General features: G+C 48.7%; 7 protein-coding genes across 7 annotated transcripts; 1 reads left to right on the top strand and 6 right to left on the bottom strand.

Moving 5' to 3' along the window:
- Positions 1 to 2,370: 2,370 nt before the first annotated feature.
- On the bottom strand, positions 2,371 to 4,920 carry PHYSODRAFT_475870 (hypothetical protein; the record flags this gene model as incomplete). Its single annotated transcript, XM_009516790.1, has 2 exons — positions 2,371 to 2,941; positions 4,439 to 4,920. Coding segments are annotated over 2 exons (1,053 nt in total), but the record flags the coding sequence as incomplete, so codon positions are not given.
- A 443-nt stretch (positions 4,921 to 5,363) lies between these two features.
- Positions 5,364 to 6,841, bottom strand: PHYSODRAFT_321538 (hypothetical protein; the record flags this gene model as incomplete). Its single annotated transcript, XM_009516789.1, has 4 exons — positions 5,364 to 5,497; positions 5,565 to 5,727; positions 5,947 to 6,081; positions 6,308 to 6,841. 4 exons carry the CDS (start codon positions 6,839 to 6,841, stop codon positions 5,364 to 5,366), a joined length of 966 nt encoding a protein of 321 aa, XP_009515084.1.
- Positions 6,842 to 7,684: 843 nt separating this feature from the next.
- On the bottom strand, positions 7,685 to 8,204 carry PHYSODRAFT_293518 (hypothetical protein; the record flags this gene model as incomplete). Its single annotated transcript, XM_009516788.1, has 2 exons — positions 7,685 to 7,959; positions 8,033 to 8,204. 2 exons carry the CDS (start codon positions 8,202 to 8,204, stop codon positions 7,685 to 7,687), a joined length of 447 nt encoding a protein of 148 aa, XP_009515083.1.
- Positions 8,205 to 11,448: 3,244 nt separating this feature from the next.
- PHYSODRAFT_472110 (hypothetical protein) lies at positions 11,449 to 12,303 on the bottom strand (the record flags this gene model as incomplete). The annotated part of the gene is made up of 1 exon (XM_009516787.1): positions 11,449 to 12,303. One exon carries the CDS (start codon positions 12,301 to 12,303, stop codon positions 11,449 to 11,451), a length of 855 nt encoding a protein of 284 aa, XP_009515082.1.
- An 8,735-nt stretch (positions 12,304 to 21,038) lies between these two features.
- PHYSODRAFT_472109 (hypothetical protein) lies at positions 21,039 to 21,908 on the bottom strand (the record flags this gene model as incomplete). Its single annotated transcript, XM_009516786.1, has 1 exon — positions 21,039 to 21,908. One exon carries the CDS (start codon positions 21,906 to 21,908, stop codon positions 21,039 to 21,041), a length of 870 nt encoding a protein of 289 aa, XP_009515081.1.
- Positions 21,909 to 22,391: 483 nt separating this feature from the next.
- On the top strand, positions 22,392 to 23,929 carry PHYSODRAFT_247670 (hypothetical protein; the record flags this gene model as incomplete). Its single annotated transcript, XM_009519759.1, has 4 exons — positions 22,392 to 22,447; positions 22,476 to 23,098; positions 23,480 to 23,647; positions 23,718 to 23,929. 4 exons carry the CDS (start codon positions 22,392 to 22,394, stop codon positions 23,927 to 23,929), a joined length of 1,059 nt encoding a protein of 352 aa, XP_009518054.1.
- Positions 23,930 to 24,935: 1,006 nt separating this feature from the next.
- On the bottom strand, positions 24,936 to 26,207 carry PHYSODRAFT_247592 (hypothetical protein; the record flags this gene model as incomplete). The annotated part of the gene is made up of 4 exons (XM_009516785.1): positions 24,936 to 24,981; positions 25,110 to 25,149; positions 25,314 to 26,085; positions 26,109 to 26,207. The coding sequence occupies 4 exons, from the start codon at positions 26,205 to 26,207 to the stop codon at positions 24,936 to 24,938; spliced, it is 957 nt and encodes a 318-aa protein (XP_009515080.1).
- Between the last annotated feature and the right edge of the window lie 118 nt (positions 26,208 to 26,325).

Below are 26,325 nucleotides of genomic sequence, written 5' to 3'. Positions count from 1 at the left end.
ACCGGCGACCCACGCAACAATGTCAGCCTCCTGCTCAGGAGACAGGGCTGGCTTGGGTCCGCGGCGCTCTCCCTCGATAGACCCCGTAGTCTGCAGCTCCTTCGACTTCTTGAAGAGCGTACGAAGGGGAATCGGTGACGTTCGGGCAACAGCCGCAAGCTTCTCCCCCTCGCATGTTCTGGTTAATGCTTCCTCCAGGTCCTCCTTCTTGTAGCACCCACGGCGCAGCACCATGGTCACGACTTGGTCCCTCAAATTGTGTTGTAACCATGGGCTACCGCAACAACTCCCAGTTAGCTCCTACCCACCATTCAAATGAAATACCTTTACATTATAATATTTTCCTGGCAAAAATTATAAATGGGCGTGCACTGAAACGGTTCGACGAGTTTTAGCCAATGAGAACCCGTCTCCGTCTAATAGATGTCTATGATTGGGCAATGTCAGATATCGCGTACTAAAACGATACCGCGCACTCAATCGGTGTTTTATGTTAGCGTACAAAAAGTGATTGATGTGGTACAGTGTGACTTTTCATAATTAATCTGTGTCGTCGCCCCCCTCTGCTTATCTACGTGAAAGTATCTTGAAGAGGCCATCAACTTCAATCGCAGCACTAGTCAGGGAATGTGAACGTTGATATCATTATGTGGTATTGCCAATGACTAGACTACTGCCAGGTGGACTACTCGCAGTACAGCCCGTCATCTTTGTCGCTCTTGCGAGCCTAGACCCCCTTTCGTCCCTTGCATGGCGGAGCACCGCTGAGCAAGAACTCAGCCGCGTGGCCCTCGGGCGGTGTCAACGGCGGCAAGCGGCCACTGCTGCGCGCTCGAGGAGCCTCCACGAACGGTTTGACTGCGCTCACCATGTATGCCGACAAAGCTCTGTCCATTTGTCAAGACCCACCACCGCCTCCACCACCACTATGCTTTGTTTTGATATTGAGGTACATTGATGTCACTTAACATCGTGGCTAACGACAGCGATGACCTTGTCGGAGGTCGTCTCTAACCGCCCTCCCTGTGAAATCCACCACCACTATGCTGCCATGAGCACGTGTGTAAATTGGTAGGTCGCCACGTGGACTCGTGGGACCGACCCAAACAGGTAGAAAACCAAAAAATCTGTACTTGTATGAGCTAGCTGTTGCCTTAACTTCTGTCATTTAAATAAAATACTGAATACTTTGCATCAAAAACTGACACAACACAAAACAATATATGGTGAAGTTGAAGCGAATAGTAGCCAACAGCGTATTTTTACGTGTGCAGAAGTCGATCGTACAGGGTAAAGCTCCAGGAAACTGACTATTTGCTAAGTTCGAAGTAGCTTAGCAGATGCTGCGGCTGCGAAGCAGGCGCAGGAGATGCGCCTTAGTAAGCAACTAACGTTAGGCGTTGTTGTATTTCGAAGGCCAAAAGTTTTTTTTTTTTATTTTCCCTTGGCTTTGCACACACTACATAAATTCATGTCTGTTCTAAATTTCAGAGCTTCTTCGTGCAACGCGCAACTTTGTCTCATTATAGATGTTGCTGGACCTGGCAGTACTATTAATACATAGTGCATCGCCATCGTACGCAAACAAATTAGAAGCACTTGATGTAGATGCCAAGTCATATACATTTATATAACGCGTCGTGCCTTTATTCACCTATTTTGCGTAGAATGATATTGCCTATGGAGGAAGGCTTGGATGCGCTTTCAGCCAAGAAAACTTGAAGCTATAGTCAAAGCCTGTGTACCAAACGAAACCAATTAGAGCTTTTACGTCAGAATTTATGATATAAATGCAGCTCTTACCACAATGCTGCAGAGACGATTGTACATTGTAGAAGACCCAAAAGATCAATCGATTCTGGACGCGGCTGCACTGCCTCTCGAGTACGAAAGCCAATTGTCGAAACACCGAGAAGCGCATTCTGTCCGTTCAAGATGAGCAGCGAAGCTAACTGTAGCCCCGAATACAGAAACAAGTTGAACAGAGTTTTCTGGAGCTGCATGTAATCCATGCTGGCCATTTGCTCGTAGAACGCGCGATTGGGGAGGTGATACATCGTGAGCAGGTACGCCGCTGCAACAGTCAACAGTCAGATAAAATCTTTAAATTCGAGCGGGCTCAACTCATGTGCCTCACTTACCATAAATGATAGGGATCACAACTTCGACATAGTTTAATAAGACCACGAATTCCGTAATATATACAATACCTTTCGGAGATTGTGCACATATTCCGCCTCCTTGGATACATTGAATGCGTTTGATAGGTCTCTTCGATGTGGCCCAAAGAGGCTTTCCTTCCTCAAAATTGGGTCAAGCTGGAAGAATATCGAGTTATGCTCCCGCGTGGTGGCTTGGGGTTTGCCAATATCATTGAGTTCCGATAGTTGCTGATAGTCTCCTTAAAGATTTTTGCAAAGAGGAAAATTTTGTCGGGGAAGAAGCAACATGTCGGTCGACAATGTCCTGGGCAACTTGATATTCCGACGTTTTGAGGCTGAACCGACTCACTGATGCGTCGACACCGATTTGTCTTCTTATCGTCTTCAATCGTTGCACAACCAGCTCGATATCGTACAAGGACGCAGCCATCTGCAGCGCGTCCGCGGTCATTAGCACCAGCGTCGTTTGTATTGACGGCGTATTCTGCATGCAGTAGGAAACGAACAAAGCACTGAACAATTCCACGTTCAAAATGACGATCTTCGGGATCTCATCGTTCATATGCTCAACGGTTTTAGCCACAATGTTGCGTAAAACCAGTTTCATAACCGGGAGAAGAGCTGCAAAGCCTGTTTTCCCGTGCTCTGGGACCATTCGGAATAGATAAAAGTACATGGGGTATATCGTAACGAGGGTTTCTTGACACGCCATGATCTTCAGCGAGTTGATCACGAACGGCCAAACGACTGGATCAGCTCGAGCTCTTTTCATCCATGAACTGAGAGGGAGGACCACGAGCGGCAACCAAACGGGCGATACCATGATACTGCCGAATGGCAGCGGGAAGCCGACGTTGAGTGCCAGTAAATACATGACACATACAGTCAGAACTGCGATGATTCCACTGATACCGACAGTCTGCACAGTCGAGAGAGGCATTGACTTCACGATGTGCTTGAACTGGACGTACGTCATGACGGTGGCGATCCAAAAGGACACAAATGCTCGCACAAAGAAGAGATGATTGGCGCGGATTCCCTCGGCAATTGGTCGTAGAGGCACCAAGTCGACGACCGTGATCAAAATGAGGCCAGGAAGTGGAGTGAGTAGCGGGATAATTAAAACACGGAGGCTGCTCATGTTGTTATGAGTGGGTGCTTAGAAATGGTTGGAATAAAAAGAATGGAGCGAAGCTCTTACCGAAATGTTGCAATGCTGTCTGTACGTTGAAAAATACCTAGAGGATTAGTTTGTTCTGCACCGGGCTGCGCTGGCGCTCCAATACAAATGACAACTGACGGAAGCCGGAGAGACGCATCTTATGCCATAGCCCCACGTTCAAGATAACCAAAGACCCGAGCTGCAGCCCTGCGTGCATGAGGACGCTCGATAGAGTGTTCCATAGCTGTCCGTTGTCCATGTCGTCGATCTGCTTGTAGTAGGCTCGATTTGGTAAATGATACATCGCAAGCAGATACGCTGCTGCAGTTCATAGCATACAATGTAGAGTTAGCGATCAACCAGCCCCCACACTTGTCTGTTGACACGTACAGAATATCAGCGGTATAATGACTTCCACGTAGTTTGTACAGCACCCGCTTCAACTCTTGAACATACTGAAGACTCCACGTTGTCGAACTAGCTCTTATACTGCTACATCGCTCCTTGTTTGTGACGGCGGTTTGTGGCTTGATTGTCCCCTTCCGGTAATCCGAGTGGCTAGACCGTTGGAGACATTTTGCTCAAGGAATGGAGAAAAGTATACGAAGTCTTGTGAGTGTTTATATCCGAACTAGTATATCTTGAGCGAGATCATCGTACTCTCGTGGTCCTTCGCTCCCTGCTGTTGCTTTCCGTTTTATTCGCTCCCTCAAGCTCTTCATTCGCTGGACCCCTCACCCGATATCGTAGAGCGATGTACTCATCTGAAGTGCATCTACAACCATTAGTAGAGCCATCATATTGACTGACGGGGTGTTCTGCATGCAGTAAGCCACAAACAGCGCGCTCTCCACCTCGACGTTGAGAATGACCCCCTCAGGAACTTCATCGCTCAAGTATCCAACCGTTTTCGCCATGGCATTTCGAAATATTAGTTTAAGCAGAGGTACAAAAAGAAGAATAGAAGAAGCGCAAACTCCGTTTTGCCGCTTGCCAGAATTTTCGTAAAGAGGTAGAAGTAGGTAGGACCAGAACTTCTTGACACACCATCACTTTTAACGAAGTGACCACCAAAGGCCTCAATACCGGATCGTTGCGAGAGATAATCATCCACTTCACCATCGGTAGGAGGAACAGCGACAGCCACACAGGTGACATAGTGATGATACTAAACGGGAGTGGAAACCCAATAACAAGGGTGAATCCATACATCACACTAACGGTGATTCCAGCCACGACAGCGCCGTAAATCGCTATCTTCACGTTAGAAAGCGGTAACTGGGGCACGATGTGCTTGAACTGATTGTATGTGGTGGTGTTAGCGAGCCAAAACGAAAAGAATGCGCGTATAAAAAATAGTTTGTTCGCTTCGGCGCTCTCATGCACAGGCTGCATCGGGAGCAAGTCAACCAACGCAGTTATCGCGAGACACGGCAGTGGGGTGACCAGCTGGACCAGAAACACGCGTACAAAGCCCATTTCGTTGCTGTAGGTGGTGAGGTCCTGTACACGCTGGGTAGAATATGCGCCATGGAGCTCCACCTGCGCGGACTTCCAGATTACCGCGAGCTTCGACTTCACGATGTACAGCATTAGTACTGAAAGAACTGGTACGTCAAGAGCGAAAATACCAGCTCAGTCGTTTGTAATTATCCATTCTATGAGCACCAGACCGTGCCACAGTTAGCTGCTGTATTGTGCAAGCTCAATAATTTCTTGAAATAGGTATTATGTGTGCTGGCATTATAGAAAAAATAAATGCTGTCAAGTCTTGCTAACGTGTCGATGTCGTAGTCTTCCGAAGCCATGCAAAGTGCAGTGAATAATCCGATCCTAGTAAAAACAATACCCCACAATGTTTAGAGACCTTCGATCTGAACAAGAACAATCGAGAGTCGTACCAAAATGCTGCAGTGAAGTTTGTACGTTGTAGAAAACCCACAAGATCATTCGGTTCTGTATCTGACCCCACTGTTTCTCGAGTACCAAGGAAAGCTGGTGAAAGGCCGAAATCTGCAGTCTGTGCCTCAACACCACACTCAGTACTCTAACTGTAGCGCAGCATAGAGCAGCACGTTGAAAACAGCTTCTCGAAGCCGAATATCGTCCATCTCGGCCATTTGGTCGTAGTAGGTGCCATTCGGGAGATGATACATCGCAAGTAAGTACGCAGCTGTACATCCAAAACGCGTAACCGATGTTAGAGTGGCTGAGCATTGCAAAATATTCAGAATACTTACAAAATATGACTGGGATCACGACTTCCACGTAGTTTACCAGCATCACGAACTCCGTGATGTACAGAACCTTTCGAAGCTCTACCACGTACCGATACTTGACGCTCGTGCTGGTGGTATCCGATACATTTTCCTTTGTATGCCCAGCACGGTCATCGTCACCAAACTTTGACAGCATAGGCGCAACCGCTGCGAGTAATCCTCTTGGCGTTTTAGGCTGCAGAGCACTAGTTTGCTCTGGGTAATTTTTCCGTGATATCGTTCGGGTAGAAGCCCGGACAAGAGCAAAAAGAGTCACCGACGAAACCCGGCTATCACCTGGCTTCCTCTCGTCTCCGACTTCGGAACCCACACTTGTGTTCCTGTGCTTGCTTCGGACACTCACTGCCTTTCCGTCACGACTCTCCATTTTCAAGGCCTTCATGCGCCGGACCACAAGTTCGATATCATAGAACGATAGACTCATCTGCAGCACTTTTGCAGCCATCAGAGCACAAGTCGTCGTCACCGACGGCGAATTCTGCATGCAGTACGTCGAAAACAACGAGCTGAACATATCTACATTGAAGATGACCACTTGGGGGACCTCATCTTTCATATGCTCAACCGTTCTCGCCAATATACCACGTAACCCAAGCTTCATGACCGGTAAAATGAGTGAAAATACCGTCTTTGAGTTTTCTGGGACGATAGTGAAAACGTGGAAGTATGAAGACGAGGGCAAGTTGGCACATCAGCGTTTTCACTTGATCGAACAGCATCGCGCGTACAACGGGGTCAGCGTGAGCTCTTTTCATCCACGAGAAAAGTGGGGCCAGCAGCAAGAAGACCCAAACTGGAGAGACAGCCACGATGCCGAAAGGTAGAGGGTACCCAATGACGAGTGTGAGCGCGTACATGGCGCTTACTGTAGCTCCAGCAACGATTCCGCCAAGGTAGATGATCTTCACGTTTGAGAGAGGAACTAGCGGGAACATGTGCTTGATCTGGCCGAACGCCGTGATGCTGGCGATCCAGAAACTCACGAACGCCCGCACGAAGAAGAGCTGGCTGGACTCAATTCCTTCACTGATGGGGCGCAGCGGCACGGCGTCGACGATCAGGATCAGCAGGAAGCACGGCAGCGGCGTCACCAGCAACACGAGCAGCACGCACAGAGTGCTGACGTAGTCATGATACTTGAAGAGCGCCTGCACTCGCTGCGTCGAGTACTTACCTTGCAACTCGACTTGCACGGCTTGCCGTAAGGCGACTGTCTTTGCTAGTATGCGAGCAATCATTTCGTATTCGCTGCGTCGAGAGGAGTTATGAGCGACTACCGTGGGCGCGTGTTGTTCCAACATGCGATCCGTAGGCGAGGCTGCAGCAGAGCGCAGTATCGGGTGTAGTTAGCCAACTAAACCGCAACAAATAAAATAAAATAATGTGTCGAGCGGAGTTAGTGGATAGTGAGTTAAGGATGAAGGGGTGCGTAACAACCGACCCCAGCAAGATTGACAACGGGGGGTCGTAGGTCCGCGATTTGTCAGCTGAGTTATTTTTGTTGCCAACGACAAAAAATTCCGTCCCGCCGTGGCAGCCGCCATTGCAGCATGAACGGGCTTCCTGGCCATTAAGTAAGCCGCCGATGATGACGATAGCAGACAATGTATCTTGTTGATGATAAAAATGTCCATATGGTGCATCGAATGATGGACACGCTGCGCTGAGCATTGCGCTTATAGCCACACTTCGACGCTATCCACGTTATCATGAGCTTCAATCTTACCATTGACAGCATCAGCACTCGAATGTAGCTAACCCATCGCGCCACACTCAGCTCAACAATCGAGCTGAACTAGCTCACACTTCACCATAACTCGTATCGCTGTATGTTGCTCACGGAAAAAACCAAACTAAAACAACACGAAGATGAGATAGCTCTTAGCGTGATGTGATGACGATGCAATTAAATTGCGATCCGCAAACGTCAGATACTCAAGCTTGTTGCAGCTAGTTTGACGACGATTTCTCACGCAGCCATTCGAACTGAATGTGTAGTCAGCTCCTACCAAGATGCAAGATCAGAAGGTCAGCTTCAAAGAGTGCCGAAATGGTTTCGCGCAACTTAGCTACTGAAGGTCCTACCGAATTGTTGGAGCGACGCCTACACGTTGTAGAAACCCCAAAAGATCAGTCTGTTCTGAATTTGGCCGCATTGTCTTTCCAGGACAAACGAAAGCTGATGCAACACCGATAAATGCAGTCGGTACCATAACACGACGTGAAGAACCACTAGAGACACCAGCTGGAGCCCTGAGTACAGCAAAACATTGAGAAGCGTGCAGCGTAATTGGTCCTCGTCTAACCACGTAGTAAACACGATTCGGGAGGTGATACATCGTGACCAAGTATGTAGCTGTGCAAAAGATACAGAATCTCAGTAAATGAACCGTGCATCAGTATCAACAAAGGCGAGCAGATGCACTTACAGAATATTAGTGGGATAACGACCTCCACGTAGTTCAGTAAAACCACAAATTCGGTGATGTACAAGACGGTTCGCAGCTCCTTACTATATCGAAGGTCGGGTCTGTTGTTGTCTGTACCATGGCGAGGATGCTCGTATGTCTTGGCCACTATGCTGGTTAACTCGCCTTCCATTATTGGCCCGCCATCAATGCAGCACGATAAATCATTTTGGAGAGGCCGGACTGAGGAAGACTGCTTTAGCATAAACTTCGGGAGTGGTACGCTCATCCCCAAACGGCGCGCACTAACTACTGTAGTTGTTGGTATACAGTGCGATCTGCCTCGCTGCCGTAGTTTCGATCTCAAATTGTTGAAATATATCCGCTCTCCGCCGAATAAGTAGCTCAATGCCGAACAGCGACGCGCACATCTGCAGCACATCTACGGCCATCAGCATGAGCGTGGTTTCTACTGATGAGGTGTCTTGTATACAATACGCCACAAACAAGGCGCTAAACACCTCCACGTTCAGAATTACGACTTCCGGGATTTTATCATTCAGGTGTTTCAACGCGTGGGCTGTGATATTCCGCAACACCAGCTTCATAGGAGCGCAAACGGCGTTTTCCCACTCTCTGGAATCATGGCGAACAGGTGAAAATACACTGGATAGATAATCACTAGCGCTTCTTGGGACAACAAAACCTTGAAACTATTGATAATGAGCTGCTTTATCTCCACATCTACGGGAGCTTTATTCAGCCACGACGCAACCGGTAGGAACAGGAAAGTCAGCCAAATAGGAGAGACGGTAATGATCGTAAAAGGAACTGGAAATCCCACCCAAAGACTAAGACCAAAGACCACTCCAACTGTGCAAGTACCATGTAGAGTGCTACAGCGGTTTAAGAGATACACCTTTATTTTAACCAATCAGAGATGCGAGAGAAAAGTCCGTGGGATCGCACGTAGAGAGATACACCCCTAATTTGGGTATTTTGCGCATTTTTGCATTCACATTGAGCCACCAGTTCCAAGCGCAGGGGAAGAGCTGCGCACCGCTCGTCAACGTCGCGCTGCCCCCCTCCCCGCGCGCTTGGAGGCATACGCCTCGTCGGAGTGATAGTTAGTAGCCACGCCTGGTGTGGGCCCAGTTGAGGCGCGCCTGAGTGCGGGATATGGGGAGCACGAGGTTAAACCACCGCGTAAGCTCGAGAGAGCGCACAACACGGCTGCTGTAGCGATGGTAGTACAAGAAGCAACGCTGTAGATAATTGGTTAAGTGGTGTGGTTCCTGTGCAACATAGTTGTAGATGGCGCAGAGACTTGTTGCTAGCTTAAGCGCCATCCTAGAGGAGATCGCTCCGCGCCATCTGCATGACAAGGCCAACCATCTTGCCCATTTTGCGTACGAAATAATCGCGTGACCCAGTTTGTGGGTTTTACATTGTTCTTAGGCTCGAGTGCAGTAACTAACCTAAACCTATGACATGGGGTGTGTTTCTCTACATGCGAAATGCGGTAGCGACAACGGCACCATAGCTGACCGTTTGGTGTTTGGACAGAGGCAGTTGTGGCACAATTTGGTTGAACTGCATGTACACAACTCCACTCGCGAGCCAAAAGGAGGCGAAGGTCCGCGCAAAGAACAATTGGTTCGAGTAAACTCCCTCCGAGGGGGGTCGCAGAGGAACCAAATCCACGAGCGTCGTGACAGCGAGACAAGGCAGCGGTGTCAACACAAAGACCAAAAGAACACGGAAGGTATAGACAACGACTTACAAAGCCGGCATGCTTAATGCCATCCTCCTATATAAAAACAACGATAAATTCCCTCCCGTCAAATCTGTAAAACTGTCATAAAACACACGGCGTGTTGCATAAAGTACACAAAACCAGATGGTATACAAAGATGAAGTCATTTGATTGAATCTGGTTGGCTGGTTTGCTTATGTTAAGCTTTGCTTGACTTCGTCTGCCGGCTTTTTGTGTCTGCCGGCTTTGTAAGTCGTTGTCTGTACTCACTTTGTCGTTGTAGACGAAGAATACTTCGGTTCGCTGGGTGGAGTACGAGCGAATGAATGGTTCAATTACCGATTTAATGTCCTTCTCGATTTGGACAGATACTATGTACTGGTACTAGTCGTATTAGATAATGAAAATAAAACTAATCCACCACTGTGCGAAACACCACGCCGGTGCGGTATGTGAGACGAAGTTGTATTGTGGGAACCGATTACATTGTCTAATTGGAATATAAATCGGTTGGTTAAGCAGATGATTAAGCTTAATCGGGTCGGATTTACTAAATCCGACCTCCTAATTAGATCGACAGCCTAAGCTTTGCACTCTGATTTGACAGAGCAGTCTGTTGTGCCTACAACGCCATGTGGCAAGCTGATTTAGCTGCTCAGTGGCTTACAAAGCTCGGACGACTGATTTGCATGCTAATCAGCCCGAACACTCGGCATTCGGCGGCAGATTTAAGGTAAAACCGACAAACGCTAATGCTGACGAGAAATGACAGCGCACATATGTGGCTTCACAACTTGATAAATAGATAGCAGTACACGTCGACTGCTCACAGAGAAGTATTTAATGCACGCGATGCTATTGCTCGTTAGTAGGAGCGCGAAACAGTCAGCTCGTGGTGGTAAGTGGTCGTTCCGCGTATTGTTGGCGGGTAATCTGGCAATCCCTATTTTACTAACGCTACACTGATTTATACCCTTACCAATGACATATGCAACTATAAGGATCCCCGATTTAGTACCAGTCAAATCTCTCATGAACGCTGCTTTATCAGCTAATCCGCTCGGACAATCTAATCGGTTTCCACAATACATGTCGTGTGCGAAAGTTGGTTGCGTTCCTTTGGATGAACGCGCCTAAGTGCTTGGACTGCCGTAATTGTCGCAGAACACGCTCGTATTCTTTACGAATGTCGGGGCTGGAAATCCGGAGTAGTCTGCGGTAGTGGCAGCAAAATGCTGAATGAATGCTGGTGGAGTACGAGCCTTGTAGCTCAACTTGCGCAGCTTTCCAGAGCGCGGGCAGTTTTGCCCGATCATTCTCACGACGTTAGAATGAACGCTCGGAAAAGTTCGTGCAATGCCCGAACACAAGGTTATTCGTGCCTTGACTTGTTTCGAAACTCGATATCGACTTTGTAGATAGTTGGTGTCTACTTCCGTAACTTGCAATGTACGAGAATGGAGTGGGATGCTGCCAAGATTCAAAGACACTGCTGCCGTATCGCTTCTCCCATCTAGCCCTTCTCCTTGGGGTCTTGCAGTTGAAAGTGGTACTTCTATTTTTTAGTGTTAAGCACTGGTGCTTCAAGTTTTATACAATCCAGCCATCCCGCTGCTTGCTTAAGTCTTGTGAGCCCGTTCGTGTTGACGTCTTGCCGAGTTTTACCGTAATCGTAGGCAGCTTAGTGGTATTTCTCCGTCAGAGGTCTGCCCGGACGGAATGTCCCGAAGACTTTGTCCCAAAGCGAGAAGCGCTTGGCGAAATTCCAGCGCGGGTGCGTATGGTGGAGGTCGTGGTCATGCACTCGCAGACAAATGCTCGTGACGTTGTTCAGCAGCGGCATCTGCGGGAACGAGAAGCCCTTGACCTCCAGGCCAGAGTGGCCCGCCACTTCCACGTACGTCTTGTAGGCGAACAGCAGATGCAATTGAAACGCCGAGAAGGGGAAGCTCAGACTCCACGCCAGAAAGAACGGTAGCATGTTAGTGAGGAAGAGATCGACGCCGTCTTGCTCGTACGTCGACAGCGGACACGGGTGCAGGTGCAGATGGTGTTGCTTGTGCACGTGCTGGTAGAGCCACGCCGAGCTGTGGCACGTCCAGTGCATGCAGTAGTGGAACAAGTCGAAGAGCACCTCGAACAGCAGCGACTTGGGCACGAACCACGCGTACTCGGTCAGGAACGACCGCCAATCCACAGAGTCTTCGGCAATTGTCTGCTGAGCGAACCAGAAAGAGATGCACTCCGTGGGCACCGCGAGCATAAAGATGCGTCGGTAGATGGCTGCGCTCTGCTCCTGCGTGAGCTGCACGCGCTTGGGTCCGTGGATCTTCGCCTTCGTAGTCGAAACCATCTCGAACCACTTGACCATCGCCAGAATGCGCAGCAAACTCGCGACGTAAACCACCCCCACGCCCACGCCCGTGGCTAGAGAGTCCACATACGACACGGCCAAGTAGCTGCCCAGGCCCACGCTGCAGATGAAGGTGTTGACAAGCGCATAGTATTTGAAGCGTCGAGCGAATAACTGGAGCATGGCGGAGAGCTGTCGGTTTGATGCTTGTGTAGAAGAGGGCAAATGCCGAAGTGAGCTTTATCTTTAATCCTATTGCAGTAATAAATCTATCACGTTCTCTTCTTCCTCTTGTTCCCCTTGGTCCTAGCATATTGTTCACTGGACGTTAGCCTTTGATCTCACCGAAGTTTCAGGGCAAGTTCCTCAGTGTACTATCGCGAGGTACAGTACATCCACCGCACTATCTTCCAAGCATCCCAAAAAGCCCGCGAGAGCGCTCGCGGGGATTTGAACGCTCCCCAAGAACCAGACACTTCGATTCTTTGAGCAGTACAGTACTTAGGCCCTGGTTTCTCCGTCGGTGTCTACAACGACGATGAAATCCGCCCGCTATCTGAACACTATCCTCCAGTATAACGCTAATCTTTAAGGATTTCGAGTGTATTTCCAGTGGCCGATCAGGGTCTTGAGTATGCATTAAAGTGTAAATTGTCCATGATAAAGTGCATCTATTTCGTGGAAAGTGCGCGTTTTACACAAAATATACAGATCCGCTGATATGATTGGACGCCGCCCAAAACCACCCTATCGGCCTATCTCTTCGTGCCCGAGGAATGCAAATTTGCATTCGCATATAATATCCAATCATCCAGGTGGAGTTAGTAACATCTGAAAATACCATTGAAAAGCGGAGAAAGAGACAAATTCAGCGACGAAAATAACGTAGAAAAAGAGCTGATATTAGCTCCAAGACATCAAACAACAGGATATGGTAATCTGAAAAAGTACATTTTTTCGTGTGCAACGAAAAGGTGCAATGGACGGTTGACATCTATTTCATTGACGAATATTATAGATACGTGATAAAAAGATGAGGAGGTCATCTCTTCCAAAAGTGCATGTTTTGCACACATATTCCGGGGATTTGCACACGCTATTTTAGACTTGAATTTTGAATGTAAAAACATGCCCTAACCAACCGGGCACGAAGAGATATGTCAAGTCCTGCGGGAGTTGATAGACCTAGCATATCCCCACCTCACATCTGGTGAGACCTCAATAAACTCGACCGTACTTCACGGTATACGGCCTCTGATTTCGCAACTTTACTAGTTTTAGCTTTGTTTTTGTATGAGCTTATCCAGAAGGTACAGGCATCCCCGGGTTAGTCCCGGCTGTATATTTTAATGTACCTCGCGCAGGAAGTACAACAAGCTCTCAAAATTTGCGCTTCTGCAAGCATATTGATTTAGATGAGTGTACAGCGAGACCTACTACGACAAGTGGCACGTTGCGGGAATACCTCCAGTATTCTTGAGCTAAGCTTTTAGTAAGTGAGTACATACTCATTTATGTTCAGACCGCGTGAATCTTGTTGATTCTCAAATATCATATGTACCACTGTGGCGAATAGGCCGGGGACGCCTGTACCACCTCGACCCTCAACATTGTTGAGTCAACAAGCAACCTTCTTTAAATCCTGGCATATATCACGAACCTTCGACATACAGTACCTGTGCAGCTTTGATTTAGAGAAAAAATTAGAGATTGAGTATGACACCCCCTAAGGGTACTTTTGGGCGGCGTCCATTGGTTGATCGCATGAACGACATGGGCGGAATTTAAAGGTATGGCGTCGTTGGCTCTTGCTGCGGATACCGCAAAAAAACACCCCAATGCAAATCGTGTTTTTTACCATGGCCATACTTTGGCCCAGTCTGGCAGCTGGGCGGGGACGGAGGTCACCCACGCCAAATTCCCAAAGTTCCACGAGTGCTCTAGGAAATGAAACGGCCTGAAGGCTGCACGAAATATCATTAAGTGAAGTTGGGCTCGCTGGAAAGCTAAACGGCAAGGCTAGCTCTACGATAAGCCCAGACTTGCCTATAGTTAAGGGGGCCCCAGGTTCGGTAGAGGCGAATTTGTGAAATCCTGGAAATCGCTTTTCACCTGCCCCCCTCCTCCCCGGCTTGTAACCCTAACCCGCATTGAGACACATAGATAACCATACAACTCACACAGTTCGTGATACCGCAAAACACACTTAGCGCTACAGTCTTGCGGTATCAGCAGAACGTCTCGGCGTCGTTGTCTGTACCGTATTTGAGATCTCATACTTCATACAGGAGATTGTTGAAGTTGTAGTGTTGCGATGTGAACAGGAGATGTGCATGCACTGACGTTTGATGTTCATTGTGCACCTGATACCGACGCATGAAACCATTGGCGGGAACGTGGGTTCCCGCAACCGATACCGACCAAATCGTGATTTTTTTTTGGCTCCCTATTGGTACGTTACCGGCAAGTTAAGCAAGACTGAAGATGAATTCATCTTCCGTATCATGCCAAACGCACGCTGCATTTAGTGTAGGTCTTACACCAGCACCAATACATTTGATCATACATGCGTACCGTTAGTATTGGGGGAACCGGGGTCCCGATGGGTACCCGGGTTCCCGCCAATTGTTTCACATACCGATATTAATACATGTAGTCGAACTTTTAACTCTGGCTGACTGGTTACCGCATATGGCCCGTTTTCGGGACACGGCCGATTTTGAGATTTTCAAATATTTTGTTAATGAACGCAGGGCTTAATCCGTCTTACAGTACAGACAACGACGATGAAATCCGCCATACCTTTGAAATCTGCGATCAACCAATCATATCAGCGGATCTGTATACTTTGTGTAAAACGTGCACTTTCCACGTAATATATGCACTTAATCGTGTACATTTTACAGTTTTATGCATACTCAAGATCCTGACCGGCCAATCGAAAAATACTCGAAATCCTTGAAGGTTAGCGTTATACTGGAGGATAGTGTTCAGATAGCGGGCGGATTTCATTGTCGTTGTCTGTACATTTCGTGATATTCGAAATCAAGGTGGTCCTGTGGTTTAGATCACCCTACGGCGCTAGCTATCGAAGATTGAACGCTTGCGCTGGGGCGTTTGCGATGTAAGGTGGCCTCAGCAGACAGCTTGTGATTATGCAAATCAGATCAATAATACAGACGATATCGTCTGGTTGTGCATAATTCGAGCGATATGATTGGCGGATGATGTTGCGATGTGACTACAGCAAGAAGCCTTTCAACGATTTCCTCGCTTAGAAGCCATTTTTATCGGCTCATATCCAGTCACTATAAGGCAGCTCAGCGATAGATTTATGTGTGGAGTAAGATCACTTTCTATTCTGTAAGGGCATGTTTTTAGCTTTGATTTATGCTTGATAGATCTTACAAAAAGCTAGGGGCCAAATCGGCTGAATATGCGCGATCTAGCGAGTTATTGGGCGGATATTGGGCAACAGCAGACGCACACACATTGGTACGCGAAGGCAATGTCACTTGTTGTAGCCTATGGGTAGCCATTGGCATGTCTGAACAGCGAGATTGCGGCTTTAGTCGCTTTTAAAGAAGTTAAAAAGTGCTACTCCCGAAAATCGGTAGAGTTTTCTCAGTCAGACAGTGTTAAGTTCATTATTTATTTTTAATAAACCCGCATCCGGATTTCCGACGATTTTTGTCTTTTGCTGGGGCAGTCTTTTTCTAACTACATGACTGATGGATCCCTTGTTAAAATATGAGCCGTCGTGTTTGCCTGTACGAAGGCAGAATCACAATACTAAAGCTGACTGGCTGTAGTGGTCAGTTAATGTACCAGGGCAACATGTAAGTATTTACTACAGTAATAGTACATGGCTATATTCGACACATTTTTTTCTAAACTGCGTAGCTTCGTGCTTTTAAAAAATATTTAAGAGGCCGTGATGTGTGTGTGTGTACTTTTGTTTAGACAGTTGATTATACATAATGTAATGGCTCAAATAGAATGGATAGTTAGTCTGATATAATAAGTGCACCACGGCAAAGGTCGATTACAGCAACTCGATACATGAAATCGTCGTGCGCAGTTATTTTGAGCAGTGGTGACTCTCAACTTTGTTTATCGTTTTGTATGTGCTTATATACCCAATGGTGGTCGCAGAGAGGTGTAGGAGAGTATTTTTAAGGATTTCGAAGTGTTTATCTGGAGAGCTTTGAGTCATATAAACAGGTTAGACTCATTTTGGTTCCCCAAAATGTTACTCATAGCTGAAACCATACAAAAAGTAAGTCAATTTCTAGGTTCCGCTAAACTCTGAATCATTTAAATGGTGGGGCTCATATAGAGAGAATCAAATAAACAGGTTTGACTGTAATAGGGGGACTCGAAGTTGCCCAATTAAGTGCTCACAATCTTGCAATGCTGCTGCTCATTTCCCTCGAGCTTTTCTGCTCATGGCTTACAATTTTGTCAGCCGCCTCCGGAGGTGGCTGCAGGGCTTCGCATTAACCATGTACCACTACAGGTAATACGGATGAATGGTGTGCATTATTATAGTAGCATGCTCCACAGAAACAGACAGGGTGTGTAGTAATACAGTACTACAGTAGTAGATACAGCAGCAGTCTAATGAGCTCCCAAAGATTTACTAGGATAAACTATAGTATTCATATAAGTGCGATTCACAGCTAGTAAGTACGAATTGAGAACTGACCGGATACGATTGATCTCGGAAGTAATTCGGCGGAGTTGGAAGTAGATGGGTGCTGCTTTGTAGTTTGCTGTTATACTGTTGCGTAGTCTACTGTAGAGTCGTGTGCATTTCGTAGAGAACTTAAATAATAATGAATGAAAGTATAGGATGGAGCGCGTTTCGGTGCCACGGGAGCCCAGATCGACAGCAGGAGTCCTATTCAAGCCCATTGCAAGCTAAAGTGTTGGGATTCAATGCCAGTTGCGGGCACTCTACGTACTAGTAGACATGGCCCCGTCTGTATTACGACCGTAATAATACAAACTACAACTATAGTAATGCAGCTAATACATAAGCCAGACAGTGGTGCGCAAAGTAGCAATACAGTAGGCATGGGGTGCTGTATTAATACCGTATTGAGTATTACCACATAATGCGAAGCCCTGGGTGGCTGATAAAATTGTAAGCACTCATTTTCGGGACAAAAATGTATATATCCCTCGCCCCCTCCATTGTTTTACTTTCCCCTTGCCGAGGCCAATTGAGGGTCGCCGGCGCGCGGCAATATTGTTGGCACCCACGCTGTGTAGGACGGCGTGCGAATCGATTACCTCCTTCGGAGTCACCTCCCCCTAAGTAAGGTGCGTAAACGCGTGTGTGGAGGCGTTGTCGTGCACTTAGCTAGGCAAGCGATGTGGTCTCGCATGCCCGACACGTCTATGTGTCCGAGTCGGGCCCAATTCCCACTAGGAGGGAACTCAAATGAAATCCTACGTCCTGTCTGTCGGTCATCAAGGGGCCCGCAATGTACTACTGTACTCCGAGGACCGCAGGGACCGACTGTATCCAATGCTCGGCCCCACGCTGCGAGTAGTGCAGCGAGCTCCGCGAGCGGAACGGGGGCGCCCTGTCATTGACTAAACCCCTCATACCCAGGCGAAGCGGCGCGCTGAGCTCTAGTCCAAAAAAGCTTACTACACTTCAGTGACTCCTGCAAGTCACGTCATTTGCAGGGGAGATCCCCCTTTACACTTAAGAGCCCTATTTTACTTTTCCGTCAGCTTTGAACACTCTCATTTTTTAGCTGCTCCACAACTTAGTTCTCAGATGAGACCGCGTCAAACGAAAAGGTGCTTACGAACCTAAGTACGAATCACGATTTAACCTCATCCATCGAAAGAGGCGAGTCTTGGGCTTCTTTTAAGCTGTCGAACACTCCGTAGTATTGAGAACTCGAGGAGTAACATCGGTCTGAAAAAAAAATCTCCATTTTCGGACCCGAAATCCCTGATGTTATTTGGAGCGCGACATATTGTATATTATTGGATATCTTGTGTTAAAAGCAATCGAATAAGAGTGTTTTTACGCGTTTTAAGAGTGGTTTTCACTTTCAAATTTTTGATGTCCGGTTATGTCCGAAATTTGATTGGTCAAATGGTGACTTAGCGTCTTTTTGTTTGACTTGGTCGGACTTTTTTGCGATAAGCTCTGCTGATACCGCAAGACTGTAGCGCTGAGTGCCTTTTGCGGTATCACGTACTGTGTGAGTTGTATGGTTATCTATGTATCCCACGGCAAGTTAGGGTTACAAGCCGGAGAAAGGGGGGAGGTGACAGCGATTTCCAGGATTTCACAAATTCGCCTCTACCGAACCTGGAGCCCAGGCAAGCCTGGGCTCATCGGAGAGCTAGCCTTGTCCTTTAGTCTTCCACGAGCCCAACTTCACTTAATGATATTTCGTGCAGCCTTCAGGCCGTTCCGTTTCCTAGAGCACTAGTTGGCGTTTTTGAGGGGAGCACTTATCCCGACCACCTGGTCGGGATAACCTGACTACCGGATAGTCAAAACGCCACCGATGCTTGAGCACGCTAATCGAAGCTTTGTATTGGGTGGTGGGTGGGGCTAGCCTAGAGATAGATAAGGAGAGCAAAAGGCGAATGTCGTCGATATTTTGCTCTTTTTTCTGCGGCGGAAATGCTTCGTCGACCGCAACATTTTGGTGCTGCACACGTTCCCTAGCTTTCGTTCAGGAATAACCACGCGTGTCGGAGTCACCCCAGTGAGGCGAAGCTCTCTATCAGCCAGTTAGACGATAAAGAGCACGTTCCCACCACGGAAACTGACAACGGACCTCTTTCGTAGCTGCCATCGTTTATGTCTTGTGATTTGGTCTCCGCCTTCGCATACACCGACATTGAACGAATCGTGTAACCTCTTCCTCAAAGACTTCTTGTAACGACCTCAGTGTCAATAAGAATACTAAAAAACACGAGACTGACATCACTAATTCATACACTGATGTAGGCTTCTCTTCGGAATGCCCCCGTTGTTTGGTTTGGCTAAAATGTGCGTGTATTCAGTGCAGCAGTTTTGAAGTTGGCTAAGTAGTTATTTGCATTTGTTGTGGTTTACACTGCTATCTACTCCCAATACTGCACGCTGTAACTAGTTAGTGGACAACTGATGAGCGTAATTCTGACCTATCACGTAGTAATTCAAGGACCGTACGATGAGCCCTCAGGAATCGTCTCGGGCGAGATACATTCGATGTATTATTGTGAAACCCGGCAAAGATGTCCAGACCAGATTATCTTGATTAGGAGGGGTTAGAAAATATATAAAAAGGGGTACGCCAAATCCTAAATCGTAGCGTTGGTCGTAAACCGTCCATCCTATCAAATGCAAATGAGAGCGTAGCTTCCTGAGCTAACTTATATAAATGGCCGCAGCGGTGCACTGCATCGTGCAGCGGGCTAGAGCAAGCGTATAAGCAGCCACTCGTGCCAAATTTCAGCCCCGTGAATAGTTCAGAGGCAGACACATATTGCATGTATCCATCGGGTGTTTCATGTAAACGGCAGCGTCGAGATTGCCGTCCACGTTGACATGGGGCGCCGTTCATAAAACAGACATGGTAACGCTAAAAATCGCACTTTAGCGAACGTGATTAGGTTGGCCCCGCTCCCTGCTTGAATCTCGGAGGGACCGCAGGGACCGACTGTATGCCCCACGCTGCGAGTAGTGCAGCGAGCTCCGCGAGCGAAACGGGGGCGCCCTATCATTGCTTAAACCCCTCATACCCAGGCGAAGCGCCGGCGAAGCGGCACGCTGAGCTCTAGTTCAGAACTGTAAGCAGGAGCAAGCAAATGCAGCAAGATATTATACACTTCACGTATTCAATATTCTTCTGAAGAAGACAATCTTCGTACTTATTATTTTGTATGGCTTGATGTTATCATTATGATGAGAGACCTTCTGTAAAAGTGTCACCTTTTTTTATAAAAGGACTCCGCAACTTCACACACGACATCGCTTTCCTCATGTCGATATTTGCACGACGGCACGCAAGTGAGGTGGGTCGCTGGGGTTGCACAGTCGGGCATGATAGTGGCGTTGGTTCTAATGCTATTGCGTCTGGCTAGGTAGGACAGGAGGGCGACGAGCAGGATCCGCCCGCTGGCTGGGCCAGCGTTTCGTTGTATAATGGTTCAGAAGGGTTCGGTTTTATTGGCGACGGACTGCGTGGGGACAAACGAGTAGCTACGGGGTTGGTAGAGGACGCGCCAGCGGTGACGATGGTGCTAAAACTCGTGTTTGAACAGGTTGCTAGAAAGTGATCGACAGCCGAGCAGTACGTATGCAATATGCATGGTGGTCAGCATCGAGTGCGCGGCGTGCGCCACTTTAAAACCAGTAGCCAAAAACATGCTAGAAGCCATTGAGACTTACTACTAAGTATGACATTTGAAGTTGTGAAGGTTTAGACAGCAAACTACACCAGAATGTCACCCCCACGCCACAACGAATGACGTGCCTCTAGGTCAGAAGTCGGCGGTAGAAGTGCATTGGGGTTATGATGCACTAGACCTTGAAAAAGAGATACAAATAAGAGTAAGCTCAACAACATCCCTTGACTTGTTTCGAAACTCGATATCGACTTCGTAGATAGTTGGTGTCTACTTCCGTAACTTGCAATGTACGAGAATGGAGTGGGATGCTGCCAAGATTCAAAGACACTGCTGCCGTATCGCTTCTCCCATCTAGCCCTTCTCTCCTTGGGGTCTTGCAGTTAAGAGTGATATTTCTCAGTGAGGGAACTTCATCCAGCGAGGCCGTGTTAAGCACTGGTGCTTCAAGTTTTATACAATCCAGCCATCCCGCTGCCTTGCTTAAGTCTTGTGAGCCCGTTCGTGTTAACGTCTTGCCGAGTTTTACCGTAATCGTAGGCAGCTTAGTGGTATTTCTCCGTCAGAGGTCTGCCCGGACGGAATGTCCCGAAGACTTTGTCCCAAAGCGAGAAGCGCTTGGCGAAGTTCCAGCGCGGGTGCGTATGGTGGAGGTCGTGGTCATGCACTCGCAGACAAATGCTCGTGACGTTGTTCAGCAGCGGCATCTGCGGGAACGAGAAGCCCTTGACCTCCAGGCCAGAGTGGCCCGCCACTTCCACGTACGTCTTGTAGGCGAACAGCAGATGCAGTTGAAACGCCGAGAAGGGGAAGCTCAGACTCCACGCCAGAAAGAACGGTAGCATGTTAGTGAGGAAGAGATCGACGCCGTCTTGCTCGTACGTCGACAGCGGACACGGGTGCAGGTGCAGATGGTGTTGCTTGTGCACGTGCTGGTAGAGCCACGCCGAGCTGTGGCACGTCCAGTGCATGCAGTAGTGGAACAAGTCGAAGAGCACCTCGAACAGCAGCGACTTGGGCACGAACCACGCGTACTCGGTCAGGAACGACCGCCAATCCACAGAGTCTTCAGCAATTGTCTGCTGTGCGAACCAGAAGGAGACGCACTCCGTGGGCACCACGAGCCACAAGATGCGGCGGTAGATGGCTCCACTCTGCTCCTGCGTGAGCTGCACGCGCTTGGGTCCGTGGATCTGCGCCTTCTTGGTCGCAATCCACTCGAACCACTTGACCATCGCCAGAATGCGCAGCGAACTCGCGCCGTAGACCACCCCCACTCCCGTCATTGCAGAGTGCGCAGACGACACGGCCAAGTAGCTTCCCAGACCCACGCTGCAGATGAAGGCGTTGATGAACGCGTAGTATTTGCAGCGCCGAGCGACGAGCTGGAGCGTGACGAACCGTGGCGACTTCATCGTTGGAGCTCGGTTCGATTGCGTTCTGCGCACATAATCGCCCGAGTCTGATGCGCAACACGCGGTGACAAAAACGACAGGTGCACAATCCTTCGGAGCTCGTCATGCGCAGATGGGTACAGCCACGTCGTTGCGTCACGAAACTGAAGTTTGAAGTTTGAAGTTCGGGTAATCCATGTATTGCTTGCACTTTCAGTCTCAACTTAATCACTTCAACGTCTCAGGATACCACGCCACGCCACCTAACCATGAAAGTCTTACCGAAGCAGCCAAACCCACGACTGTACTCGCCTAAATATGTCTTGCCGCGTCGCAACTACTGTAATGAACATCTAACTCGCGCATTCGACGCATATAGTTCGTACTTTTCAGGAAATCGACGCGCCAGGCGGGACGGCTAATTCTGCGACCAGTTCGTGTTTATTCAAGCCGCCGACCAAGACAAGACGACGACTCTCTCTCATGCACGCAGCTACTGCATTCATGGCGACCAAGCTCGTTTCTCTCTGGAGGGCGGCTCAAGTCGAGCTGCAGGGCAAGTACTCGGCGCTACCATGACTACGTCAGTACTCTGCGCGTGCTGCTCCTGTTGCTAGTGACGCCGCTGCCGTGTTTCCTACTGATCCTGATCGTCGACGCCGTGCCGCTGCGCCCCATCAGCGAAGGAATTGAGTCCAGCCAGCTCTTCTTCGTGCGAGCGTTCGTGTGCTTCTGGATCGCCAGCATCACGGCGTACGGCCAGATCAAGCACATGGCCCAGCCAGCCCCCCTCTCGAACGTAAAGAACATCTACCTCGGCGGGGTTGTCGCCGGAGTTACAGTAAGCGCCATGTATGCGATCGCACTCGTCATCGGGTACCCTCTACCTTTCGGCATCGTGACCGTCTCTCCAGTTTGGGTCCACTTGTTGCTGGCTCCGCTCCTCTCGTGGATGAAGAAGGCTCGAGCCGACCCTGCAGTGTGGACGATGTGTATCAACTTGCTGAAAATCACGGTGTTCCGAGAGTCCCTTGTCTTCATCTACCCGACGTACTTCCACTTCTTCACGACAGTCCCAGACAGCGGGAAAACTGCGTTCTCGCTCCTGCTGCCAGTTGTGAAGATCGTATTGCGCGGAGTGCTCGCGAGAATGGCGGTGCATCTGAAAGATGAAGTCCCTCAGATCGTCGTCATCAACGTGGACCTGTTCAGTGCGCTGTTCTCAACGTATTGCATACAAAGTACACCGTCGCTCAAAACAACAGGCGTCCTCATGGCCACCAAAGCGATTCAATCGTGTGTCTCCTTGTACGACATTGAACTGGTTGTCCAACGCATGAGAGCGTTGAGAAAAGAGAGCGGAGTGGTGAAGGCAGTAGCAGTACAAGCGAAGCACAGAAACTCGAGTGAAAGCGCCAACGCTGAAGCTCGACGGAAGTCAAGCGATGGACGGGTCTCGTCCGCTAATCTGTTTGCCCTAGTTCAGGCCTCGACGCGGAAGCTGTCCAAGATACTGCAGCCATTTAAGCAAATCACCTCGAAGCCACCGAAAACGCACGGATTGCTGGCAACAATTGCTCCTCTGTTGGCAGAATTTGTCAATGACGATCAGCGTGGACCCTCGAAGGACGCTGTTGCTAGTGCTATCGGCAGCAAGAGCGTCAAGTACCGGTACGTGAGAGAGCTGCGAAGAGTGCTCTACATCACGGAGTTCGTGATGCTGGTTAACTACGTTGAAGCCGTCATCCCTCTTATCTTCTGTAAGTGCTACTCGACTGCTCTTCAATTGGTCGACGGTTGGCCTCTCACTTTTGTTTTGCTTTGCGTTAGCTGCCTACCTGTTCGCGATGTATCACCTCCCGAATCGAGCGTACTACGAGCTGATGGCTCACATGGATGACGATCGGCTCCGCGGCGCTCTGATGAATGTGCTGCTTTATGCCGCGCTACAAATTGCGTCGCTGGTTGCGCTGAACATGGTGCTGTGGCACCGATTGCAGATTTCGGCCTTTCACCAACTCGCGTTTGTACTGGTGAAGTAGTGGAATCAAGTGCAGAACCGGATGATCTTGTGGGTTTTCTACAACGTCCAAGCCTCGTTACAGCACTTCGGTAAGTTGTTTTTTGGTTTTGTTGTTGTTCTTGCCGTTGTTTCCTTCGAGGATGTCTGATTGAATAAGCTGTGTGTGTATTTCGTTAGGATCGGACTACACTTTCCAGTTTTTGTGGCTTCGAGCGGCCGCCTCCCCATCAGATTAACTGCCGTCGTCCTTATTAAAGCTAGCTCTCGCATGTAAGCCGTTTTGATCTAGAAACGGTAACAAGCCTTACGAGTATTATACTTATATGCTCTGTACGAAGCTTTGAAATATTCAACGGAGTTGAATCACTACAGCAGAAAATGTGTTATTCGTTGGAACGATCCCATGGATGAGTCCACAAGTCGTGCAAAATGTTAATGACCTAACGGTTACGGATTATCGTTTTAACCGTAAACTTTACTAAACGCATAGGAGGCAGGCCGTAAAAAAACTATCCAGTCAGCATTTCACATCGGTAATGTATTTATAAGTTAATTAAGTGGGCGGGGATCCTTTTGCATCCAGGCAAATTTGAAAGTGGAGTCTGAGCCTACCGGTAGGGGCATTTTCAGTTTTAGCATAACAAACTATTGACGCAGCATATAAGTAAACTTACCGAAATGCTGGAGCAAAGCCTGCACGTTGTAAAAGACCCAGAACACGAGCTTGTGTTGCACTTGCTTCCACTGCTTTTCCAGCACGAAAGCCAGCTGACAGAAGACCGAGAATTTCAACTTGCGCCACAAGACGTAGTTGAGAACGACCAGCGAAATTAGTTGAAGCCCAGAGTACAGCAACACGCTGAATAGAGTGCTGCGTAGGTGCGTTGGATCCATGCCCGCTATTTGCTCATAGTACGCGCGATTCGGGAGGTGGTACATTATGAACAAATACGCCGCTGTCCGGGTAGAAAACTTGTGTTAATATCACTTTCGCCTCCAACATTTTATGCAGTAACTTAGCATACTCACAGAAAATACACGGGATCACCACTTCCACGTAGTTCAGCCGCACTACAAACTCCGTAATGTACATCACCTTTCGCAGTAATTGTACGTATTCAAACTCAAGACTCAAAGTTGTCGAGCTCGTCAAGTCACGCTCGCTCGGTCCAGCAACAACTGGAGACGTAACCGCGTACATTTGGGATTCCTGTTGGTCTTCAATCGGGGCAGCTTTAACTGGGTGGACGGACGAAGAAAGTTCAGTATCGTTGACACTAAACGCAAGGGGATCGATGCCGATGGTCTGCGCTGCTTCATCTGCCGGTCGAAAATGGCCTGGGCCAGGTTGAACTCTACACTTTGCCGCCTGCTGCGTATTAGGAGCGCACGTGTCGCCTCACTTTCTCTCCTAAACGTCTTCATGCGCTGAATGACGTGGCCAATATCATACAGCGACGCGCTCATCTGAAGCGCGTCCACCGCCATCAGCACGAACGTCGTCTTGACAGACGGCGTGTTCTGCATACAATACGCCACGAACAGCGCACTAAACACTTCGACGTTAAGAATTACGACCTCGGGGACATCGTCGTTCAAATGCGCGACCGCATTGGCCATAAAATTCCTCAAGACGAGCTTGATAACCGGTAAGAGAAGGGCAAACGCCGTCTTGCCACTTGATGGGATCGTCGTGAAAATGTAAAAGTACGCCGGGTAGACAACAATGAGCGTCTCCTGGCACATCATTACTTTGAGCGAGTTTACCACGTGAGACCAAACCGTATGATTAGAGTAAACTCGCTTTATCCACGAAGTCAAGGGCAGCAAGAGAAGTGTGAGCCAAGCTGGAGACACCACTGCAATGCTGAAAGGCAGCGGAAATCCGATAACGAGAGCGAGCGCGTACATCACAGCGGCGGTCAGGCCTCCCACCACAGCCCCACTGATAGTAATCTGCGCGGAGGACAGCGGCGCCTCCGCCACAATGTGCTTGAACTGGACGTACGTCATGACGCTGGCGACCCAGAAAGACACGAACGCGCGCACGAAGAAGAGATCGTTCGCGTGGACCCCCGCCGTGATGGGGCGCAATTGCACCACGTCGTGATCATTAGACAGGGCAGTGGCGTCAGCACCAACACGAAGAATACTCGTAATGCGCTCGTGTCGTTGCTGTAGGCGAAGAGAGCCTGCACCCGCTGCGTGGAATACTGGCCCTGGAGCTCCACCTGCGCCGCTATCCAGAGAGCCGACAGCTTGGCCTTCACAACGGCAACCACGCGGTGTTTAACCATCTCAAAGAGGCCTGACCTGCAAGTGACGGACGACCTCCATCGGCTGAGTTTATTCCAGTTCAGTCCAATTAAAACCCGTTTCGCCTTACCACGTGCACCAAATGCAGACTGCATCCGT

The sequence above is a fragment of the Phytophthora sojae genome (assembly GCF_000149755.1).
Source record: "Phytophthora sojae unplaced genomic scaffold PHYSOscaffold_1, whole genome shotgun sequence".
Taxonomy (NCBI): Eukaryota; Oomycota; class Peronosporomycetes; order Peronosporales; family Peronosporaceae; genus Phytophthora; species Phytophthora sojae.
This window is presented reverse-complemented; position numbering and strand designations above follow the sequence as displayed.